Source organism: Carassius gibelio, chromosome A12 (genome assembly GCF_023724105.1).
Source record: "Carassius gibelio isolate Cgi1373 ecotype wild population from Czech Republic chromosome A12, carGib1.2-hapl.c, whole genome shotgun sequence".
NCBI classification, from domain to species: domain Eukaryota; kingdom Metazoa; phylum Chordata; class Actinopteri; order Cypriniformes; family Cyprinidae; genus Carassius; species Carassius gibelio.
In genome coordinates, this window is record NC_068382.1 from 18,560,662 (window position 1) to 18,583,333 (window position 22,672).

The 22,672-nt window shown below is 35.0% G+C and overlaps 2 protein-coding genes across 5 annotated transcripts in view; one reads left to right on the forward strand and one right to left on the reverse strand.

Moving 5' to 3' along the window:
- Positions 1–15,304, reverse strand: part of LOC128025378 (vesicle transport through interaction with t-SNAREs homolog 1A) — a 123,655-nt gene extending 108,351 nt beyond the window's left edge. For 3 of the 4 annotated variants that reach the window (XM_052611696.1, XM_052611693.1, XM_052611695.1), the window contains exons 1-3: positions 15,106–15,298; positions 9,817–9,875; positions 9,157–9,267 (exon numbers count right to left, since the gene is read on the reverse strand). In XM_052611696.1, coding sequence (XP_052467656.1) covers positions 9,157–9,267; positions 9,817–9,875; positions 15,106–15,199 — 264 coding nt within the window. In that variant the 5' untranslated portion in view covers positions 15,200–15,298. Of the gene's footprint in view, positions 1–9,156; positions 9,268–9,816; positions 9,876–15,105 lie in introns of all 4 variants that reach the window. The other variant, XM_052611694.1, reaches the window with a different exon arrangement.
- Positions 15,305–15,322: 18 nt separating this feature from the next.
- Positions 15,323–22,655, forward strand: LOC128025377 (palmitoyltransferase ZDHHC6). Its single transcript, XM_052611692.1, has 11 exons — positions 15,323–15,525; positions 16,988–17,513; positions 18,013–18,104; positions 18,627–18,786; positions 19,020–19,181; positions 19,306–19,359; positions 20,522–20,689; positions 20,805–20,846; positions 20,932–21,077; positions 21,665–21,711; positions 21,802–22,655. Exons 2-11 carry the CDS (start codon positions 17,247–17,249, stop codon positions 21,900–21,902), a joined length of 1,239 nt encoding a protein of 412 aa, XP_052467652.1. The 5' UTR covers positions 15,323–15,525; positions 16,988–17,246; the 3' UTR covers positions 21,903–22,655.
- Positions 22,656–22,672: the final 17 nt, after the last annotated feature.

Below are 22,672 nucleotides of genomic sequence, written 5' to 3' on the forward strand. Positions count from 1 at the left end.
TTTTGTACTTGTGTTTTTTTTTGTTTTGTTTTTTTGCACTTGATACAAAATCAGATAAAGGCAAAGTAATGATGGTTGCAGGAGGGTCTTTGTGCCTCTGTGATTTGTTCTTTAGTCTTTGGTAATATCACATCTGTCATATGGGTGATAGATGGACAGATGCGTTTGGTTTAGTGTGCGTCGTTGTGACATTTATGTTAGTCACTTGCGGTAAAAATGGCAGGAGCTGTGCACAGCACATGGTCTGATATCAGCATGGCGTCTCTCATTAGCACACAGGTTCCTGGTGTGTGCTTTTAATTCACAAAGCATTGTGTACTCAAAAAACAAAGCATGGACAGAAAAAAATTCAGGAACAGATCAAGGCCACAGAGACTAAAATTACATGAATATGTTATTTTGATATATCGTTGTAGAGAATATTGCTATTTGTACTTAATAAATGAATAATATATAATATAATTTATAATATATTTATAAAAAAACAATTATGATATATCATATAAGCTAAATAATTAAATTACAAATCGCTGTGGCTAAATTCTAACAATTGTTGTAGATTACCATATCAAATAAAAGTAATTTTCATAAATAATTATTTTATATTTCCAATTTATTCTAATTAAAATAATTACAATTTAATTTAAATGCTATTTTATGTTATACTGAATGCAGTTATAGAACAGTTTTCATTATCGCTTTATAATTAAAGTAATATTTTTTCACTAATATTCTAATATGTATTATAAAAAAAAATATATAAAATAAAACCAGTTATAAAAATTACTGTCCATAAAAGAAAGATAAAACTCTGTAATTATTACAAACATCATACGTAACAATAACAACTATAGAACAGTTTTCATTATCGCTTTATAATTAAAGTAATATTTTTTCACTAATATTCTAATATGTATTATAAAAAAAAATATATAAAATAAAACCAGTTATAAAAATTACTGTCCATAAAAGAAAGATAAAACTCTGTAATTATTACAAACATCATACGTAAAATAACAACAAAAGGAACATTAAGGGGTAAAAAAAAAAAATTGTAATTTATAAAATGACGCCAAAAAAGTAGTCTGAACAAAGTTTCTAAATAACATGACTAAACAACAGATATTTCTGTGAATGTCATGTTTGAAAAACCAAGTGCAGTCAATAAACCTAACGACCCACATACAGAGAGCGAGGGGAAAAACCATTGCAAGAGAGCTCCCAACAAAAGAGCAAATTCAAGCAGCTTTGATTGAAGAATCGGCATATACTTCTTGAAGGCCGGGGAGTCGCTGCGAATGGTTATTTCTTTAAGGCATAAGCGCCGATTAAACCCAATATTAAAATATGGAAGCAGTTCTAATGAAAAATCAAAGCCCGTTTCTCTGGCTGCTGAGCTTTTTCTCCCATTAATGCTGGGCCGGTGCAGGCACTGGTAGAGCAGACCCCGGCTAGGCAAGAGTGGAGAAATCAATAGAGAAGAGCCGGTGGGGAGGGAGACTGCCGGAGCTGGCTCCCATCACAGCACTCTCCTCTGGCGTGCAGTGGGGAATGAAACGGGCCTCCCTGGGTCAGCACCACAGAAAAGGTGAGATTAGAGGAAATGGAGGAGGGATTTCTGAGGCACAAGATACCTGGCGAGCCAGGGACCAATCGCCCATTAGCCTGTGGCTACCTACATATGGTTCACTGAACCCTGCACAGAAAATAACTTCTTTTTTTCTAGTCTTTCTTCACTTACCCACATTCGTCTTTCTCTCTCCATCTAACTCCCTCCTTTTAAAACAAGAAAAAAAGAAAAGATCTGTTTGTTTTGTTTTTTTCTTCTGAACTAAGTTCATCCCATATTTAGTATCTGATGTCTGTTCTGAGTGTTTTATCCAAGAACACTCGGAAGCAACCAGTCATAAAGAAAGCCAAACTTATATGCTATTACTGTGTCGAATACACACGGGAACAAATTGCTACGCGCTGAATAATGCCCTGCTCGGTCTCTCCCTCTCCTCCTCGCACTGCGACTATTGTCTGGGATGAATGTTCACGTCATTAGCATTAAAATACCCAAACACACACAGCAGCTTAACCACATCATTAATTCTATACATGCATGTATATTTGTCAATGCCCTATGTGCACCAAATTCAAATGGAGATTTAAACAAAGGCCTCATCCACAGTCACAATGAAGAGCAGTCCTGTGAAATCAACTGCAAGCGTTCATCACAATAGAGCTCAAGATGGAAGTTCAAGACGAGATATTTATCCCGTGGCCTCTGCTAATCCTTTATATATCTCTGTCGGACAGGAGATGATGTCGAAACTCATTTACTCATTATTTTTGTTTGTGCATGTGTGGTAATTAATAAACATATTTAAATTATATAATTGACTAATTTAACTAAGTAAAAATATTATAAATTACATAATCGATTTATTTAAAAAATAAAAAAAAACATTGAGCTATTACAATGCTTGATGCATTTCAAATAAATGATTTAATATAGAATAAAATTTAAATGAAATAACCCTGAATAAAAAGGCATATTTAAAATGAAAGATAGATAAAAGTACAATCATATTACAAAAATGTACGTTCAAATAAAATTAATAGAAATAAAAATAAATGTTTAACAGCAGAACAACTTTTTAAATTAATTTAAATTAATTGAAAATGCATAGATCAGAATATTATAAACTTGGACAACAATATAAAATTATTTAATTGCAATATACAATTATTTAATATTTAAATGCAAGGAAAAAGCACAAACTGCTACCATGACCTACTCTGTCTGTAAGCTTTTTATGTTTTAAAAAGTGTAATGTGACATTTAATTTCAGATATGCCTAATTTTAATCAATGACTAAAAGCAAATTTCCACCGCAGGCTTTAACCATCATTTTAATTCCAGCCAAAATCCTCACAGAAAAACCTAAATAACTCTCGTCCTCAATACTGAGAAAAACTAAGCAATAATTTACAGATTTCATATGCACTGTAAATATATCACTACATTAAGGACGAGTAAGTTGATGTCTGAGACGTCAAAATGTTCCCTCTCTCTGTTTTCAGGATGTGCATTTTAAAAGGCGGTGGAGAAAAAAAACAAGCCAATGATTCATAATACATTTCATAAATACTTCATGATTTTTCATACTTAAGCTGGTCTGGCAAATCAAAAACTTTTTGTCACCCTTTTCCGTCCCTCATGTCAGTTCATCATTTTCCGGGGGTGTCACATGTCACTTTCACTTTACAGCAGCGATAGGAACAGGACGAGAGAGGAGACAGCATCGCTCTGTCTGATTATCCAGCCACTCTCAAACAGACACACACACACACACACACACACACACACACACACAAAGTGTTTGTCCTGAATTGAAAAGCTCTACCTGATCTGTGTCACGGATAACTATGAAGACAAACAGGAGATTATCCATTAAAATAACCAATACACCACCAAAAACGTATCATAATTACCAACAAATTATTTCAGTTAAATATTACTAATTTTATGAAGATTTGTAGCTAAACTCTACCAAAAATTGTAAACCACAGAAAATTATTTTATAAATATTTTTTTAATAAAAATAGTATTGTTTTTATAAATAAATAATCATTTTATATGTTTGTAATTTATTAATCTAATTAATATTTTTTGTTAACCTGAATGCAGTCATAGACCTAAAATCATCATCATCGTTTTATAATTATGTTTTTTTATCTATTTATTCCATAAATGATCTAATATGTCCAACTATTACGCTATAAAATAAGACTCACAAAAACGATTGCTTTTTATTGTTTTCTAGTTTGAGAAGAAAAAAAACCTCCACTTCTTATTAAGTACATTGGCTCGTCATTCCCAGCCATGGAGGCTTGATTTTCTCCTTCGAGAGTGCCACAGTCCTTCACCTCATCATTGTCCCATCACTGCGATTAGAGCACGCGCCACAGCGCTGATCTCTGCAAAGCCACACAATCCCATCTCAGAGTACCAACCAATCCGCAAGACGCCCAGCGAAAAACAACTCCGTGATAAAAGCCGTGTTCAAAAGATCGATTTAGTCCCTTCTTAAAATCGGTACCATCTCAGAAAACGAATCCCATCAATCCGTGAGATTTCCATAATAAACACAAGGTTTGTAATCAGCGAGTGCGATTGGACTTGGGCGTCACAGGAGGCTTGCTAAACTCAAAGGACACAATCTGCGTTACCTTCTAAGCACCGTGAAACAATCAGACAACAGTCAAGAGTTTTTCCGAGTGCACATTCGGCTCTAATTTAAGGCGATTAAAAGTGTCGAACATCCAGGTCAAGTATGTCTGCCGTGCTTCTCTTTTGTGGAAGCTGCTGTAATAGATGACTTGGTGGGTAGAGTACAGAAACAAGTTTTGAGTTTTGATTCTGAAAGACTCAAAGCACTTATTTGGAAAGCATGCCGTGTGTGTAAAACTTGATATAGCAAGTCTGCAGATGAGAAGAGCTCGACGATTAAAAGTTAACTTGGGGAAGTGCAACAAAGTTTGATTTGAAGTCATTGGATTTCATCAAGATGATTGACAAAACTGTTCAGTTCACTTATCCGACAAACCCCGAAGGGATTTAACAAACTAGAATATAGAATATAGTTTAATAGAATCTTTGACCTTGGCCTTGACCGGTAATTTCATAATGTACAACTATCAGACAGACTTTTTGATAAATGTCACAAATCATTCAATAGCATCCATTTACCCCTTGCCAGACAACTTTAACAAAATAACAAAGATGCCCACAAATCGGACATTTTTTACAACTAAGACAAATGTAATATTGGAAAACTAGGTCACACTGTACAATTTCACGAGCAAACTTCCTATACACTTAATATTAGTCATATTACTACAGCTGCCTTTGATAAATCAGATTTGACTCGTGGTAATGGTCATGTTTTTATGTTATTGGTCATTTTAAACAATCCTTAGACCTTACAAAATGGCTCAGAAGACTACTGAGGTCAGCCAACTCTGAGAAAACCCTGAAAATGTTTTCTTCAAAAACGAATTAATAAATATACAGCTAAAATATCTGTCCGGCGAGGACAGAGCTTCTATTTAACTTAAAAACATTCTACATAATTCAGTATTTTAGTGTATTGACCTTAATATAAATTTTCTTTCAAGGTCATTTACACTTTCTTCATGAACACGACAGAAATAAGCTGCTCTGATAAACAAACTTTGAATCGATTCAATGCCAAACAATGATAACAAAATACCTTCACCACTGCAAACATGGCTTAATAAATTCTTTATGGGTTCTTGAATCTCAAATACGAACAGCTAGAGTCAGGAATGCAATTTACTTATTGCTTGCAGGAATTATTAAAGCAATTGTCGCGATTTTGAAGAGGGACGTGGACGTGATAACAGTACATAGCATTTAGACTCTACAGAACAATCAAGCAAGCTGAACAACATATTTTCTTTGCACAACTCTGGCTTAGGTGTTCAACCATGCTTCTCTCTCTGCATTTATACAACAAAAATATTCACATTCACAACTCCTAGCAAATACAAACAGAAAAACTAAAATTATGATTTGCATTTCTTTTTCTGTAATCACATTTTGTTTAAAAAACAAACAAATCTAGTATAACTGCACATTCACAAATGATTATGCAAATGTGATAGCAGCTGCTAAAAGACTTGGTCTCTGAAGTCAGTGCATTAAAAGAACAAGGAGCAAAGCAGAACACTTGAGCGAAAGTCTTTGAGTGTAGAAAGGTGGGAGAGACCTGGACTCAAACGTTCACCCGGACCCCAGCCCCTCTGCCTACAAGCTCTACTTGCCCTCCAAATGAGAAAACAAGTACCCCATCACCCAGGATCTTCACAGCGTTTAATCTCCAGGTTCCTCAAAGGAAAGAAGTCAAAAAGAGACCAACGGTCTATCTATAGCTAAGAAAATGGTGTGATTAGCAATTGCCTAAAGGCAGGGATGAGCAAGGATTTCTTCCTGATGCCTTGAACAATATCGCCATCTGTCGGTCACAGAGAGAAATGTGTTAAAACCACTGATCTATACAATGTACATCTATAATATAGATCAGTGGTTAGAACCAGAAATTGAGTCTGATAATGCATTTTAGCCAGGTTTATGGTTTTGTATTGATGTGCATACCTGTCAACCCTCCCGTTATTCCCAGGAATCTCCCATATTTTACCATTCTATCCCGCTATCACCCCATTTCAATATTTATTTAATAAAATAAAAAAATACCACTGGGCATGTTTTATACGGTTGCTTCATCAAAAACCATAGAATACATAAAAAGTCTTAAAAGAGACTTTAGCTATATTCGCTTCCGGTAAAACGACCGTTATTTTAATGGGGCAAACCTTATTATATGAATAATCACAATAAACTAATTTTAAGGTTGTCTAGTTGTCAGATCTTGTATGAAATGCATCTTTCTCACATCCTTCTGGACAGATGTAACTTTTCTTCAACAAAATGTTCTTCTTGCCTTAAACAGATATATTTTTTCCCAATTGTTTTTATTAAATTACGCCTCCATTTAATATTTTTTGACCAATCAAAAACGCGGCTAAAAGGCACTGACCTTTATGTTTGGCTTTGGCTGACATTCAGCCAAACACAAATAAGCTTTTACTTTCTGTTTCAATGCTTGTTTTTATATCTTTAGCACTCTCGCCTTTTGCTAATATAAGGCCTCCGCGGGGGTTATCGGCTTTAAGACCCTGCGCCCCCATTATCAAAATAAAGCCATCATGAAGCGAGCATACCTTCGGGATGTCCTTCTGATTTCTGCCTACTTTCTCTTGAAAAATGGCAGGGTTAAGAGGTCAGCCGGTCCCCGTCTGCTGCCGAACAGGAGGCTTAGTCTGGCGAGTGGGATGGAGTGAAGACTTCAAACCGCGGGTGAACGGGTGAGTGTGAGCGAGGGTAAAGAGAGAGAAGCTTGAGGGAGGCCAGAGGAGGGGAAGGGCAGGACAAGGCCTTGATTTCCCGTGGAAGCACAACAAAGCCTCTGCTTTTTTAGAGAAAGCAGCGATGGCCCTCTCCCTGACACCTCTTAGAAGTGTGCGTGTGAGCTCGCGTTGCGTGGCAGAGAGGATAAGCCATCCACGCTAAAGCATTTGCCACTTCTGAGGAGCCAGCTGAATCTCCCGGCTTTAGGACAAGTTTCTGGGGTTTGCCATCAACGGTGGCTTCAGGGGGATCTGTTCCTCAAATGCACGTAGACTCAAATCACCAAGGGTAAAAAGGACTTTCAGATATCACTCTAAAAATACAAAAACATCTGTCTATTACTATTGTATTTACTATTGGAAAAATGTTCATTCATGTTTATATTCTCAATTTTATTGTTATTACTATCAGAAAAAGTTTGATCTATTAAACTGAGTTTGGAAAGCACCAAACACATTTCAGACAAATGACAACATCTTGCATATCCATGAATAGTTAGCATAGAAATATATCCATAAAACAAGGTGAAAGGCAAAGGAATGCAAACCATGAATGGTGCACTAAACCCAAACACAGCGGGTGTTAATTGCATGATAATTAAACACAGCAACAGTCAAGCAGGAGAAGCTAAAGATTAATCATCGGCCAATTAAATGCCCATGGTGAGGAACGTGAGGCCCCTCGGAGACGAGAGATCTCCACTGCGATCTGAGCTATCAGCACAGCGGCACAACATCAGATCACTGGCAAAAGATCCTTTTCAAAAGTCTCCTCATTTATGTCCGCCTTTTTGGAATCGTTTGTGGATGCCGTAGCCATCTGGTAATTGATATCAAGAGCACCTTGAGTTAGGTGCAGGTGCTGAGTTTGAAAGCAACTACTTCAGATGAAGAGAATTTGCTGCGTGCTGAGACTTCATATGGTGGCATCAGTGAATGGGGAGGATTGCAAAGAGAATAAAGGCCCGTTCACACCAAGCACGATGACTATAAAGATAACGATAAAGATATAGTTCTAAAAATCGTTCTCAATATTAAAGAATAGCGGAGTCCACACTACAACTATAACGATAAAGGCACAGAGAAATGATATCGTTGGAATCACTTTCAGAACAATTTTTTTCAATAAAATATATATACCCACACACATATATATATATATATATATATATATATATATATATATAGAGAGAGAGAGAGAGAGAGAGAGAGAGAGAGAGAGAGAGAGAGAGAGAGAGAGAGAGAGAGAGAGAGAGAGAGAGAGAGAGAATTTTTTGTATGCACAAGGTGGCAGGACAACAAATTACCTTTTTAACCTTTTCAACAAATAACTTAAAAAAAAAAAATAATAATAATAATAATAATAATAATAATAATAAATATTATATTTTATTTATGTATATATATATATATATAAAATAATATTATATATTTATATATATATATATATATATATATATATATATATATATATATATATATATATATATATATATATATATATATATATATATATATATATACTGAGATAAATCAGTATTCACAAAATATGCATTATAAACATATATTCATATTATTGCTGTAACGCATAAGGGTTTACTAGAAATATAGTATATTAACCTGCTCTCATAAACTCTTAAAAAAATAACAAATACAAGGCCAACCTCATATTCCAAATATTAAAAATTTAAAGTTTATCGTGTTCAGTTTATCCTCTCCTTATCCAATATAACCTAACTGTGACCATCTCAGCGAAAACAAAAAGCTGTGTATTTTTTAATAGGACTATTACAGTACAGGAGGAAGAAAGACAAACATGGTGATGTAAAACAAGTAAAGGAAAAATTTGGCTTGAGAGGGAAAAGAGCCTTGAGAGGTTTGATGTGTGTGGGGTGGATTCTTCACGGGCAGACAGAGTTATGAATAACTAAACAAGGACATCTGGCAAAAAATACAGCTCTGCTCTCATTGGCCCAAGTGGTAGTTGCAAAAACTACACTCTAAATTAACCACAGTGGAGATTTCACTAACCTTCAGCGGTTTAAGAGTTGAAGAACCAAGCTTCAGACCGTATGTGTATGTGCACATGTTTATGTGAAGAAGAAAGTGGCCAATGAAAGTATTCACTCAATACTTGTGTGCTTTGTTTGGTATAAGGCCGTTCTTAATACTCACAAAATCTTTCTCAAGCTTCTCCATCTCTTGTTTGTAGCTCTTCAGACGGCTGCTGTACATGCCTCGGCTCTGAATAGGGATCTCTCGAACCTCCAGGTCCATCTGCTCGAGCTAGAAACATCAATTCAATTCAGTGTAAACGATCAAACATAGCATTTTGATACAAAAACAATTAAACTGTCTAGCTTGTTTATTGTCAACTGGAGGCAGCGCAGAGGCATCGATTCAGACACCCGGCAAATCAAGTCATGTTAGGAGGCGCCGCTTCATTAAAACCTCATGCGCGGTTGAGCTCTGACAAGTACGACATGTGTCCGTGTCACACGTGAGCAAACCGGCGTGCACAAAAGGGCCCCCACTGATTTACACTGTCCAATCAACATGACATGATGGGACAATTTACATGCAACACACATCCCTCATTTCGGCACCTGCCACAGCGCCTTCCTCCAATAATGGCGTGAAATGTGTCATGTGGTGTCACTTAAAAGCGCATTATGTGGATGTGATCACACCGTTAGCGCCGAGCAGCCTTCAGCCAGATGAAGAGTGTCTCATGTCACCGGTGACATTGCAGGTGTTGTTTATGCAGGGGGGGGAATTTTGCCAAATTCATTATTTAGAAAACGAGTGAGTGGAAATTACTGATCAAAGACCCACCAACTCTCTGACTTCTTCAAGCTGTTTGTCGACATTTAGAACCAGCTGTGTCTTCTCCTCTGAAAGAGAGAAAGAGGAAAACATATTGATCAGTGGATGGAGGAGATGTGCTTCATGACAACAGCCCGACTCCCCCGCAACAACAAGGGAGCAAATAAAAACAAGCCTGCATTTGAAGATATATTTACACATTCTCAACGCACAAAGATCCATATTTGATGTGCCTTATTTTTCCACATGTAAACGCCTTTGTTATTTTCGTGAAGGAGCGCAGAGACGCCTCTTGGCAACTTAAAAGAGAAGAGAGACGTCAGCACCACCAAACTCTGCCATTCTGCCACCCACTCAGAACTACAATGAGGTTCTATTGGTTTTTATCCACTGGTATGAGCCAGGCCAAAGTTTAGAGCATGCATGACTGAATTTTTCTTTCTTAATCTGCATCTGCATCACCTCCCTAATGTTTATTTGAAAGATGAAATACATACTGTACATCATATCTAACTCTCCAAGCATGTTCATGAAGCTTTTTATGAAAATAAGAGAGGCTGTAATCTTGGGGGTGTGGTTAGGAACCACACAGAAAGCAAAAAATAACAACAATATTATAAATCTATCCTACTTTGTTTACTAGCATAATACACTTTTATGCTACAAGAAGTTTTAGGCATTAGTGCTTTATAGTATTTGATTGAAAATAATTAAAGTAAATAATAAAATATATATTTTTTCATTAAATAATAAAAATGTAATTAGTGTTGGGTAAGATTATTATTATAAAACATTTTTAAGAATTGAATACATTAATTCAACAAGCATGCATTAAACTGATCAAAAGTTACAGTAAAGAAATGTATAATAATGTTACAAAAGATTTATATTTCAAAATATATATATATATATATATATATATATATATATATATATATATATATATATATATTCATCATAAAATGCAAAAAAAAAAAAAAAACTTAAGTATCACGTTTTCAAAATTTCTGGTATTTCTGAGATTGAAGACTGAAGTAGGTTAATGGCTGCTGAAAATTCAGCTTCAGCCATCACAGGAATAAATAATTTTTCCAAAAAATTATATAAATATAGAAAACGCTTATTTTAAAATGTAATATTTAATATAAATAAATAAAAATTATATTTTTTTTTTCATTGTTTTTTTCATTAAAACTATAGTCCATAACTTAATATCTGTTGCTAATCTTTATCACAAATCACATCTTTTTAATACGGATGAATTATTGTCTTAAACTGTTAACATCAGAACCAGAACTATTCATTTATAATATGAACTTTGTAATCATAGAAGCATGCTATAAATAAATAACCCTGTGAAAGAACATCCGTACATCTGATCAAACAAGACCAGTGAAGCACATCAAACCATGTCAAGCGATAGCACTAATCATAAAGAAAAAAAAACATCAAGCGATATCAAACGGGAAGCTGTCAATAAGATGGAAACTAAAGTGAACTTCTGTTTTGCCCTTTGGCTTTGCAATGTCTTTGGTGGTCATCAATCCATTTTTAAAATCTATGTGCAACCTCACAGCCCACACAGTGTAAACAGCCAGGGGCGATTCTCTACAAGGTGAGCAAACACTGGGGTCTCTCTATATTCACCCCTGGCATAGGACAGGTTGAAATATATATCTCACTATTGCAGATGCATGGGGCTGTACAAGGTCAGGTGCTCTTTGGGCAAAGCGTTGCACTGAGAAAAGTTCGACTTGAAGATGCATTTTTGCATCTCTGCTCAATTTTTCATCAAGACTGATTGACAGCTCATTCTCTTTGTGCAAATCCACCTCAAAAAACCCATGCACATTTATGTTTAATGGACTAAGGCCTTGCATTATTTTTAAATTCATGTTTCACGACTACAAGTTTTGTGTTGCTCAACAAAACAAAACATCTTGGATATTCTCAAGTGAATGAATTTGGTCGGCTTGAGTGGGGAAAAAATGGCCAAGGGCATCATATCTGTCCACTGGTTTTTATCAGTGTCTCTACACATGTGACACTGTACAATGCCATTAGAACAACAGCTAAGCTGTTTGTTGAAGCCATTGTTGGTCGCAAATAAATTTGTTTACCAAGGAAACAGAAAAAAATAAAAAAGCTTTTTTTTTTTAAGGCATAATTGAGATTTGAATTCAAGAGCTGAACTCCTCTGGCAACAGTGAGGAAGGTAAGGCCATCGCTAATGAGCATGCTTTGTTTATGGCTTTGTTCATATTCAGTGGACTTATTTAAATACATTCAGCAGCTGGTGGTGGGCCGGTCTGATGACACAATGTTTGTTACTGCCAAACCCTGAAGAAGCAATTTAAGCTTCAACAATCCACCACATTACACATTCTCATTCTTTTCAATATGCTTAAATAATGCAGAGAAAAGCCTATTCGCTTAGCAATTGTTTGACAGTGCTCACTGCTGTACGATTCTGAATAAGTGATTAATCCCTCTCCCCTTTTGTTGACGTATAATAGAAGCAAAGAGTGAGTACATCAGGTTATTATGAGACCAGACCTCTGAGGTTTAATACTGACTGAAACATTAAAAGTCACCAGACTGCATGAAAGTTACCTTTCATTGCCCTTAACTGACTTTTAGCTTCAATCCAGCAAAGTCAGAACAAGATCTTGAATTAATTTTATGTGTTGAATTTTGAAATGTAACGGAGCTGCATTTCTAAAGTTCAAAATGTGGGCAAAACAAAACATTATATCAATTTCAAAAGCATCCTAAGGAGAACATATCTAGCGATACCACACTCTTGCTTCCCTGAACAGTACTTCCCTCACCTCAAGCAACCACTGATATTTCTCTCAGGCCATAAGGCTTGTTTCAGACATCTCAGGGATTTCAAACAAACACATTTTACAATACAAATGTTGTCTCTTTAAATTTTTGATGTAAACTCAATAAATAAATTAACAGAAATAATAATGAAACATTTGTAACCCTGGACCAGAAAACCAGTCATAACACGGGTATATTTATAGCAATAGCCAAAAGTACACAGCATGACTCAAAATTATAGATATAATATAATAAATATATCACAAATGTATTATCATTGGTAATATGCATTGCTAAGTACTTCATTTGCACAAATTTAAAGGCAATTTTCTCAATATTTAGATTTTCAAATCGTTGTATCTCGGCCAAATATTGTCCTTTCCTAATAAACCATACAATGAAAAAATTATTTATTCAGCTTTCAGATTTACAATCTTTTTTTTTTTTTAATGTCCCTTATGAGTCGTTTTTTTATGAAAATATAAGCCATTTAGCGATATATAAACAAGTCAACACATATTGTAAGTCAGGAAAGAGGTTTAAAGGCCATAATTGCACAGCAGGACAATGTACACTAATGTTCAAAAGTTTGGGACCAAAAGACCACTAACAAATGAATTAGTAAAATAATAAATTAATGATTTTATTTAACAAGAAATCATTAAATTAATCAAAAGTGACAGTCTGAGCTTTCTATTGATTTCTATTTATTCCTGAAAAAAAAACCTGTGCTCACAAAAATATTAAGAACTAATTTAAGCATTAAAATTAGCATATTAGAATGATCTCTGAAGGATTGTGTGGAACATAAGACTGGAGTAATGGCTATTAAAAAAGCAGCTTTACAGCACAGGAATAAATGACATTTTTAAATGCATCAAAATAGAAAGAGGTTTTAAAATTGCAATACCATTCAGCCACATAACATCAGACAGACCCTAAGAGCACATACAGTAACATATTTCTTATGGGCTTATGAGACACTGTTATGACTGGAAAGAAAATCCTTTATGAACACACGTTTGATTATATTTTGTAATAAGTTTATTTTTAGACCCTAGTGTTCTCTCACCTATCCAACATCACACTCATCGTCGCCATGGTAATGTATTTGTCTGATTTGAATAATTAAATGCATATAAGTAAACTAATGACAACTTGCAGTCATAAAGGGTCCCAGCTGGAGCTAATCATTCAGTCCGAGTTTAGAATAGAAATGTTGACAAACTGCCTCTGTGTACATCTATGTGGATCTGTATACAGCACCACCGCTGACCTAGTAAAGGGGGATACAACAGGGGTCCACGACCTCTAGGGGCTCCATGGCGCTACTGCAGGGGACCACCTGGATTTTCAACAGCCATTACTCCAGTCTTCAGTGTCACATTATCCTTCACAAATAAATCTAATATGCTGATTTTTTTTTCTCAATTATTGATTCTTATCGGTTTTTAATATTTATTATTATTAATGTTTAACACCATTTTTGCTACTTAATATTTTTGAGGAAACTGTGATACATTTTTTTCAGGATTCTTTGATTAATAGAAAGTTCAATGAAAGAGTCAGTTATTTGAAATAGGTAGAAAACTTTTGTAAAATTATTAAGGTCTTCAATGTCATTGTTGATGATTTTATGTTTGATGATGTGTTTGTTCGTTTGTTTCACGGTTTCCACAAATATATTAGGTAACAAAAACTGTTTTAAACATTGACATTGGTAAGAAATATTTAATGAGCACCAAATCAGCACATTAAAAAGATCTTGAAGTCCTGAAGGGTCATGAGTCATGACATAAGTTTAGCTTAATACTTAATTCAAGTAAAATTGTAAAATATGTCATGCAAAGGTATATGACTAATACAAGTGTAAGAGTAAATACAATCTGATACTACAGAAATATTAAACAGCCAGGCTTGACATGCAACACTAATTCTTACACAATATGTCACTGAGGGTCCCTGTCCCATCTCTCAATCCTTGGCCTGGAATGTATAAAAGATTTCTAACCTATTGTGTCCAAGTGTTTAAGTCTGACAAAATAAGTAGTTGTTGTGTTAGGTTCATAACAGCAGCTTGTCAAATTAGGACCTTGCACCTCTGTCTCACTGTATGCTGTCTATCCTATAAGCAGTTGAATGCTGAGAGCTACAAAAAAAAAAAAAAAAACTATTATTTTTCTCTTCTTCAGCCAATTCTTTAACTCCAGCAAATACATCATGACATCTAAGATCCATGTCACTGTCTCCCAAATCCTGTTTCCTCAGACAGAACTTAAGACTCATCTGACACACTGGATATCTGACACCATTACCCTCAAAACATCTCATTTGACAAATGTTATGGGACGTTTCTAAATAATATACCGAGCAGACACACCATCAGCATGAATGAATCATTCAATGTGTTGTTTATTTCTTCCTGACATGAATGTTTTGCTAGTACTAGCTCATTTACCAGCCACTTACCACCGGCTAATTTGGGTATTCTTCCAATTTTGTTGGTTACATCCGCAGTGAGGGTGCCAAAGTCCTGCTCGTACGTTTCAAAATCCGAAGACATGTTGTATTTTTGTTTTAAAAGATTAAAAGAGTGCTTAACTGAGCTGCGCTACACACTGTTGCTTGTGTCTTCTTGTTATTGACGTCGGCGTCACTTCCGGTTGTTGCCACGGGAATTCGTTCACGAGCTCTTCCTCTAAATAGTTCCGCTGTGGTGTAATTCGCGCGTGTATTTGTATTATCTTTCTCGCTGAATCGTGCTCTTGTTGTTTAAAAAAAGATTTCGCTTCTGACAATATCACGGGCGTAAAATAGCAAGTTCATCGATTCATATTAAGCGTGGCTGTCCGTTTTACCTGGACTCTGATCGCGCCACGGAAAATCGAGGTAACGTAGGTGTTAACGATACATTTTTCATTTTCAAAACCGTCTCTTCAGTAATCAAAGCTATATATCTTGATGTCATCATAATGAAAGATACAACAATTCATATATGTCTCTATTAATAACATAGACTTTATCGAGGCATATGTCATTGATTTAATGTCTGTAATCAAATGGATTGGTCATTATAGAGATAAAGCTCATTTCTACAGTTAATCTGTTTTCTTCAGTATTTGAATGCAATATATGTAGGATTAAATTGAATGAAATGACTCTGAAATCATCTAAACGGGATGTTGAGTAATAGAGAGCCGGTTCAGTTCATGCAGACTGACAACATCTTGAGAGAGTTTCTCAGTTTCTTCTGGTGCTGAACATGTCCGAAATCTTCATCCGCAATACAAAGCTAATAAGAAACATATCAAATAAGTTTAACCTGAATGATGTAATACAGGAGCATAGAATCCATTTTTGGGTGTGCCATGAGAACACAAGGGGTGCAGCCACTGAAGAACTATAATTTACATGTAACATTAACCCCTGCATAGTCCTGATTTCTCTTTAAACCTGCTTTATGTTATAATGACATTACTAAACAAACTGGGCTTAGTATTTAGACATAGAACAAGTGATGTATGACACAAATGGTTAAGCATAGTATGATTGCATTTTTGTGTTGTGAAGACAATTAGTTACAGTGTAAGTAGCTGCAATGTCATCACTTAAAGGTGCTGTAGGGAACTTTTGTAAAAAAAAAATATTTTTTTACATATTTGTTAAACCTGTCATTATGTCCTGACAGTAGAATATGAGACAGATAATCTGTGAAGAAGCTCCTCTGGCTCCTCCCAGTGCTCCTATTGCCATTTGCAGAAACCCCATCGCTCCCGTTAAGAAACAACCAATCAGAGCTGCGGTCCGTAACTTTGTTTGTGTTCAAAATGTAGAAAAATGTATATAATAAGCGAGTACACCATGAATCCATTTTCCAAACCGTGTTTTTAGCTTGTCCTGAATCACTAGGGTGCACCTATAATAAGTGTTTATATTCGGACTATTTTAGATTGCTTCGGGGATACCGCAGCGGAGTAACCCAGTACCTTTGTGATTCTTCATAGACATAAACAGAGAGAAGTAGTTCCGGCTACGATGTTCTTCCGCAAGACGCAAGCAGTTCTGTTTATTAACCGCTAGAGCGTCAAAAGTTACCTACTGCAGCTTTAAGATAGATAGATAGATAGATAGATAGATAGATAGATAGATAGATAGATAGATAGATAGATAGATAGATCTATGCAGATCCCATATTAATTTTTCATGTTATACAGAAATAAATTGTAATGAAAGTTAACTGTGGTATCTTGATTTAAATTATGGTTAGCATGTTAAAAAAATTTGTGTGAGTCATTTGGATTCTGTCTTTCTCTTTCATGTTCCTTGTTTCCCCCACCTCTCTTCTCTTCAGATGGATGGCTTGGCTTTAGCTCGAGGATAGAGCGATCAGAGGATTAGTTCAGAAGGATGCCACAGGCTGACAGAGTCTGGAGCTCTAAGAAACGGCTGGCCCCTGTGACTGGTGACGTAGCAGATCGCTGGTTGTTTCGGAAAAGACAGAAAAGATGCCCTTTGACCTCTTTAAGTCACTGCAGTAAGCATAGACAACACGCCTGACGACCTCATCTGTAGCATCGAAGGCCTTAAAGACACTGAAATCCGCCAAAACAATGAATATTCTGTCTGCTGTAATTGTGTTTGAGAACCTCCATGAGGTCAAGAGGCTGTTCCACTGGGGTCCGATCATCGCGCTGACGGTCATCGGCGTGTGCTCCTCCATGGCCATACTGGACTCCATCATCTGGTACTGGCCACTGGACACCACAGGAGGGAGCATCAACTTCATCATGCTCATTAACTGGACTGTCCTCATTCTTTACAACTACTTTAATGCCATGTTTGTAGGCCCTGGTTACATTCCTCTGGAGTGGAAACCGGTAAGTCTGTTTTGGGCTGTTTTCATAAGGTTGCAGTTTTTCTGTTTTTGACATTCGTTTCTTATTCTCACCAAGGCTGCATTTATTTGGTCAAAAAATAAATTATTATTATTATTTTTACAATATTATAATATTACTACAGTTACAATTTAAAATAATTGTATTATATATTACATTTAAAGATTTGGTGCTGATTAACATTTTTGTATAAAAAAAAGGTGATGCATTTTTTGATGAATAAAAAGTTCAGAAGAACATCATTTATTTGAAATAAATATTTTGTAATATTATAAAAGTCTCTTTTAATTAATTTAACCTATCCATGCTGAATTAAGTATTAATTTCTTTTCAACAAAAAAGTACCCCAAATTTACCCCAACATTACTGTATGCAAATATTTTAAAGCATGTGTCTGTTGTATGATATTGTCTGTTTTCTAAAGGTGTCTGCAATCAGCATGTCTAATATGACTTATGTTGTTGTTTGTGTTTTCTAACAGGAGAATCAACAAGATATTATGTACTTACAGTTCTGTAGATTGTGCCAAGGCTATAAAGCACCTAGGTCACATCACTGTCGCAAATGTAACAGGTAGATTTGTTTAAAAAAACAAAAAGAAACAGGCTAGTTTCTATTAACATGCATGCATTTTAAAGCTGAAGTGTGTCATTAAAAAACAAAACCTCTGTATCTTTCCCTTCCCAATTTAATATGCTAAGACAGTTAAGTCATTTGTAGGTTAATCATTTACTTCAAAAATGCAATCTCAACCAGCCAAACACAGCAACTTTGGCTCAACCAATGGTGCCAGTTTGGGGCGGGATTATTATTGTTATTTGATCAATCTTTTTGAAAAATATTTTGATTACAGTAGAGGCGCATGAATTACAGACTTCAGCTTTAAAGGGGATAGTTTAGCCAAAAATAACAATTCTGTCCATGGTGATTCAAACCTGTAGACTACAACATTCAGTGTGTAAATCATGACTCTTTATTTGAATGGAATTTCATTTTAGGTGAACTATCCCTTTACAGATTCATTTATTATCAGACCACTGTGTGTTATATGTATTCAAAATGTATAATTAATATAAAAACGGTTTCTTCCCTCAGGTGTGTGATGAAGATGGATCATCATTGTCCCTGGATCAACAACTGCTGTGGTCACATGAATCATGCGTACTTCACTAGCTTCCTCCTGCTTGCTCCACTGGGCTGCACACATGCCGCGCTAATATTTATCATGACCATGTACACTCAACTTTATGATCGGGTGAGTGTTTTCTCACATTATTTCTTTGAATTAAATCTAATAACATGCGATAGCTGTTGCGCGGACACATAATGTACGCGTAATTTAAAATGTAAACATTTTTTCAGGAATGGCTAGGCTAAGCTAAGATGAGCTTCTGTTGAAATGTTTGTACATTTTGTGACTAATGCTCGGGCACCACTTTTTTTTTACTCATTGTTGTGTTGATGTGCTGCCCATTTTCTTGGTTTTAGATCTCATTTGGCTGGAGCACAGTGAAGATTGACATGAACACTGCTCGGCACATCCACCATCCCATCATGCCTTTCAGCATTGCAGCATTTGCAGCCACTCTCTTTGCACTGGGACTGGCACTGGGTACCACTATTGCTGTTGGGATGTTGTTTTTTATTCAGGTAGGACATGACTGCACTTCCTTTCTTCTCGTCTTTAAATTATTTTACAAAAAAAAAAAAGGTCAGTTTAATCCAAAGCTTGCTATATAAGTGAATTTTAATCAGAAATGTTATTTTCTTTTAGATGAAGGTGATTCTACGAAACAAAACCTCAATAGAAGCATGGATTGAGGAGAAAGTAAGCTTGTTTACAGTATGCTTATCAGCTAAATGAGGTGAACTAATCCAGTATTTCTCCCCTAATCCAATAAACAGCAACAGTCTTTCAGGAGTAGTCCTTTAAAGACCTTTTTGAACTTCGAGCACATTTAGTGTCATCGACATCTAAAAACATGTATTTTTAATAGACCAGTCCCTTAAGTTCAAGGATCTAGACAGCTGGAAATCAATATACACTCCGGTTCAAAAGTTTGGGGTCATTTAGATTTAAAGTATATATATAAAGTATATATTTTTTTTGAAAGAAGTCGGTTTTGTGACCCAGACAGCATTTAAATGATCAAAACTACAGTAAAAAAAAAAACAAAAAAAAAAACTGTAATTTTGTGAAGTATTATTACAGTTACATTTAGTTTTTTATATTTAATAATACTTTTTTCAAGATTTTTTGATTAACAAAAGTCCAAAAGAACACCATTTATTTGAAATCGTTTAAGATTTTAAAAGTCTTTAGTGCATAAATGTTCAATAAAAGTATTAATTTCTTACCACATTTTAGAGAGTTATGTAGTCATTCAGAATTTGTTTAAATAATTTTGGGTAACACTTTATTTTAAGGTGTCATTGTTAAACGTTACATGCACTTACTATTATAATAATAATAAATTCTGCATAATTACATGCAACTAATCCTAAACCAATCTCAAATCCTAATCCTAACCATATAGTAAGTACATGTAGTTAATTAATATTACTCAGTACTTATATGTATAATTACACTGTAACAAGGACACCTTAAAATAAAGTGTTTTTGACATTTCATAATTCCCTTGAATTGTTACTGAAATGAATTGTCCTGCAGTAAAACATTAATTTTGAAAAAAGAATGTATGTGTAATATTTCAGTTATACAGTATTAAACTTCATAAAGTAATAATAATTACAAAGTAATAAAATAATAGCAAAATGTAGTTTATATAGTAGGTTAAAATAGAGTTAAAAAAATGCATGTTGACTCTCCAAATGCACATGTACAGTATAAACATTTAAATCATGTCTTTATTGGGTCTTTGTGGCTAGATGAGAAATAAAAGGAAGCATAGAACAAAAAAACACCTCTGAATTCAGTAAGTCATGTTGGTATTATTATTACATTAAAGCAATAATATCTGTGTTCCCAGGCCAAAGACAGAATCCAGTACTACCAAACAGGTGAAGACTTCATCTTCCCCTATGATCTGGGCAGTCGATGGGAGAACTTCAAGCAGGTGTTCACCTGGTCCGGGACCCCCATAGGAGATGGAATCGAATGGCCTGTTCATGAGAAGTGTAACCAGTACACTCTAACCGTATGTATTCTACATAATAATACGTATAAAAGATCATTCTCTAGGTATTATATTTCAGTCTAATACAGCTCTGTAGCTCAGTTTGTAATGATACATTTGGTTCCTGTTTATTCAGATTGAGCAGCTGAAGCAAAAACATGATAAACGTCAGAGGAGTGTAAGTATTGCCGACATCACTTTTAAACACTAGAGGACAGTATTTACCACAGGACTGACACAATGTTGTCCCTCTATTTAAACAGGTGGAGTACAGAGTGGTGGAGGACTACAATGGCGCTTGTTGCCCTTTGGGAAAGGGACTAAACACTTTCTTTAGAACACCTTGTACAGAGGAACCCAGGATCAAACTCACAAAGGGGGAGACCATCTTTGCTACAAGAGGAACAAAGTGAGTCATCTCTTTTAGCATATAATATAATGTTTGGGGTCAGTAAGACTTATTTCTAACAAAATAAATTATGATGTTCAGCAAGGAAGCATAAAAATGGATCAAAGAGTAAAGACATGTTACAGAAAGTTATGTTTCAAATAAATTAACTTTGTGTTTATCAGAGAATCCCAAAAAAATGTACCACTGTTTCCCGCAAAAAAAAAAAAAAAAAAAAAAAAAAAAAAAATATATATATATATATATATATATATATATATATATATATATATAATAACATGTTTCTTAAGCAGGAAATCAGAATATTAAAATTATTTCTTAAAGATCAAAAATAATGGAGTAAAGACTGCTAAAAAAAATTCAGCTTTGGCATCACAGGAATAAAAAAAAAAAGTACAACATATTAAGATAAAAAAAGGTATCTTAAATTGTGATAATATTTCAAAATAATACTGTTTTTACTGTATGATGTACTTTGATGAACATTAAGCTTTTTTTAATCTTACTGACCCCAAACAATTGTACAGTAATATATAATTTTTACGTACTGATGTTTAGGAGGGAAGAATGTTCTTTTTAATTAACAGGTGGTGGATGTATGGAGACAAAGTTTTGAATGAGGAACAGGCTAATGGTAAAGTTTCCAGTATGCTATACATGATCAAATTCAGTAATTATTAAAGTTGCATAAATCTGATGTTTAAAATCATATCTCTTTCTATAGTTGGAGGTCGAATTAGAGGATGGTTTCCGCGGCGCTGTGTTGAAAAGTGTCATTATGACTCGGCGAATAATTCGGCAAGTGAAGAAAAGAAAGAGCAATGATACAGAACTCTAGATATTTCAGAGCTCGCTTTAAAAAGAGGACCTAATATGAGGGCCTGAACCCTGCTGAGATGCACATTTCTTTCTGATACTTTTGTAAAGCTGTTCAATGGCACCAGCGCTAAGTGTTGAAGCAAACTGATAGTGACAGACGCCTCAAAGTTATTAACTTGCATTACTTAATAGCGTTTCATTTCCAAAGAGCAGCTGCCAGAGAAACTGTCAGATGAGAACGAAAAAGGGGTTTTGTTAAAATGGGATTGGGGCATGTGGCAGCATATTCTTTAAAAGGGGTTATTAAGATGTCTACTTGAAACTTATTTCTTCTTCTTGCCTTTCTCTTACTCGCTTGCTCTCTCTTGTTTATTGATGCCCACACTGATTATGCAAAGCTTTTTCCAGTTGTACCAAGGTCTTTGTCGTGCAAATTGTCTGAATTGTTTATATAAATGAAACAACAATTCGGTTTTATTTTTGACGGCTTACTTTTTTGTAAAACTGATGTCAACCTCGCTGAAGTTCTCAGAGACAAATAATCAGCCGTGATCTGTATAGTAATTTCCTAATTTAATTTTCTTCGTATTTTTTAATGGAAAGCAACCACAAAATTCGTTTCTACTCAACAAAGCACCTATGTAAACATAATTGTTGTTGTTTTTTTTAATTGATGTATTGGCATTAATGTTTTACATTTTCTTGCTTGGGACAAAAAAAAAGTACATTCTTTGGTATTCATTAAATCTTTAAAAGCTGTTCGTACATTTGTTTTT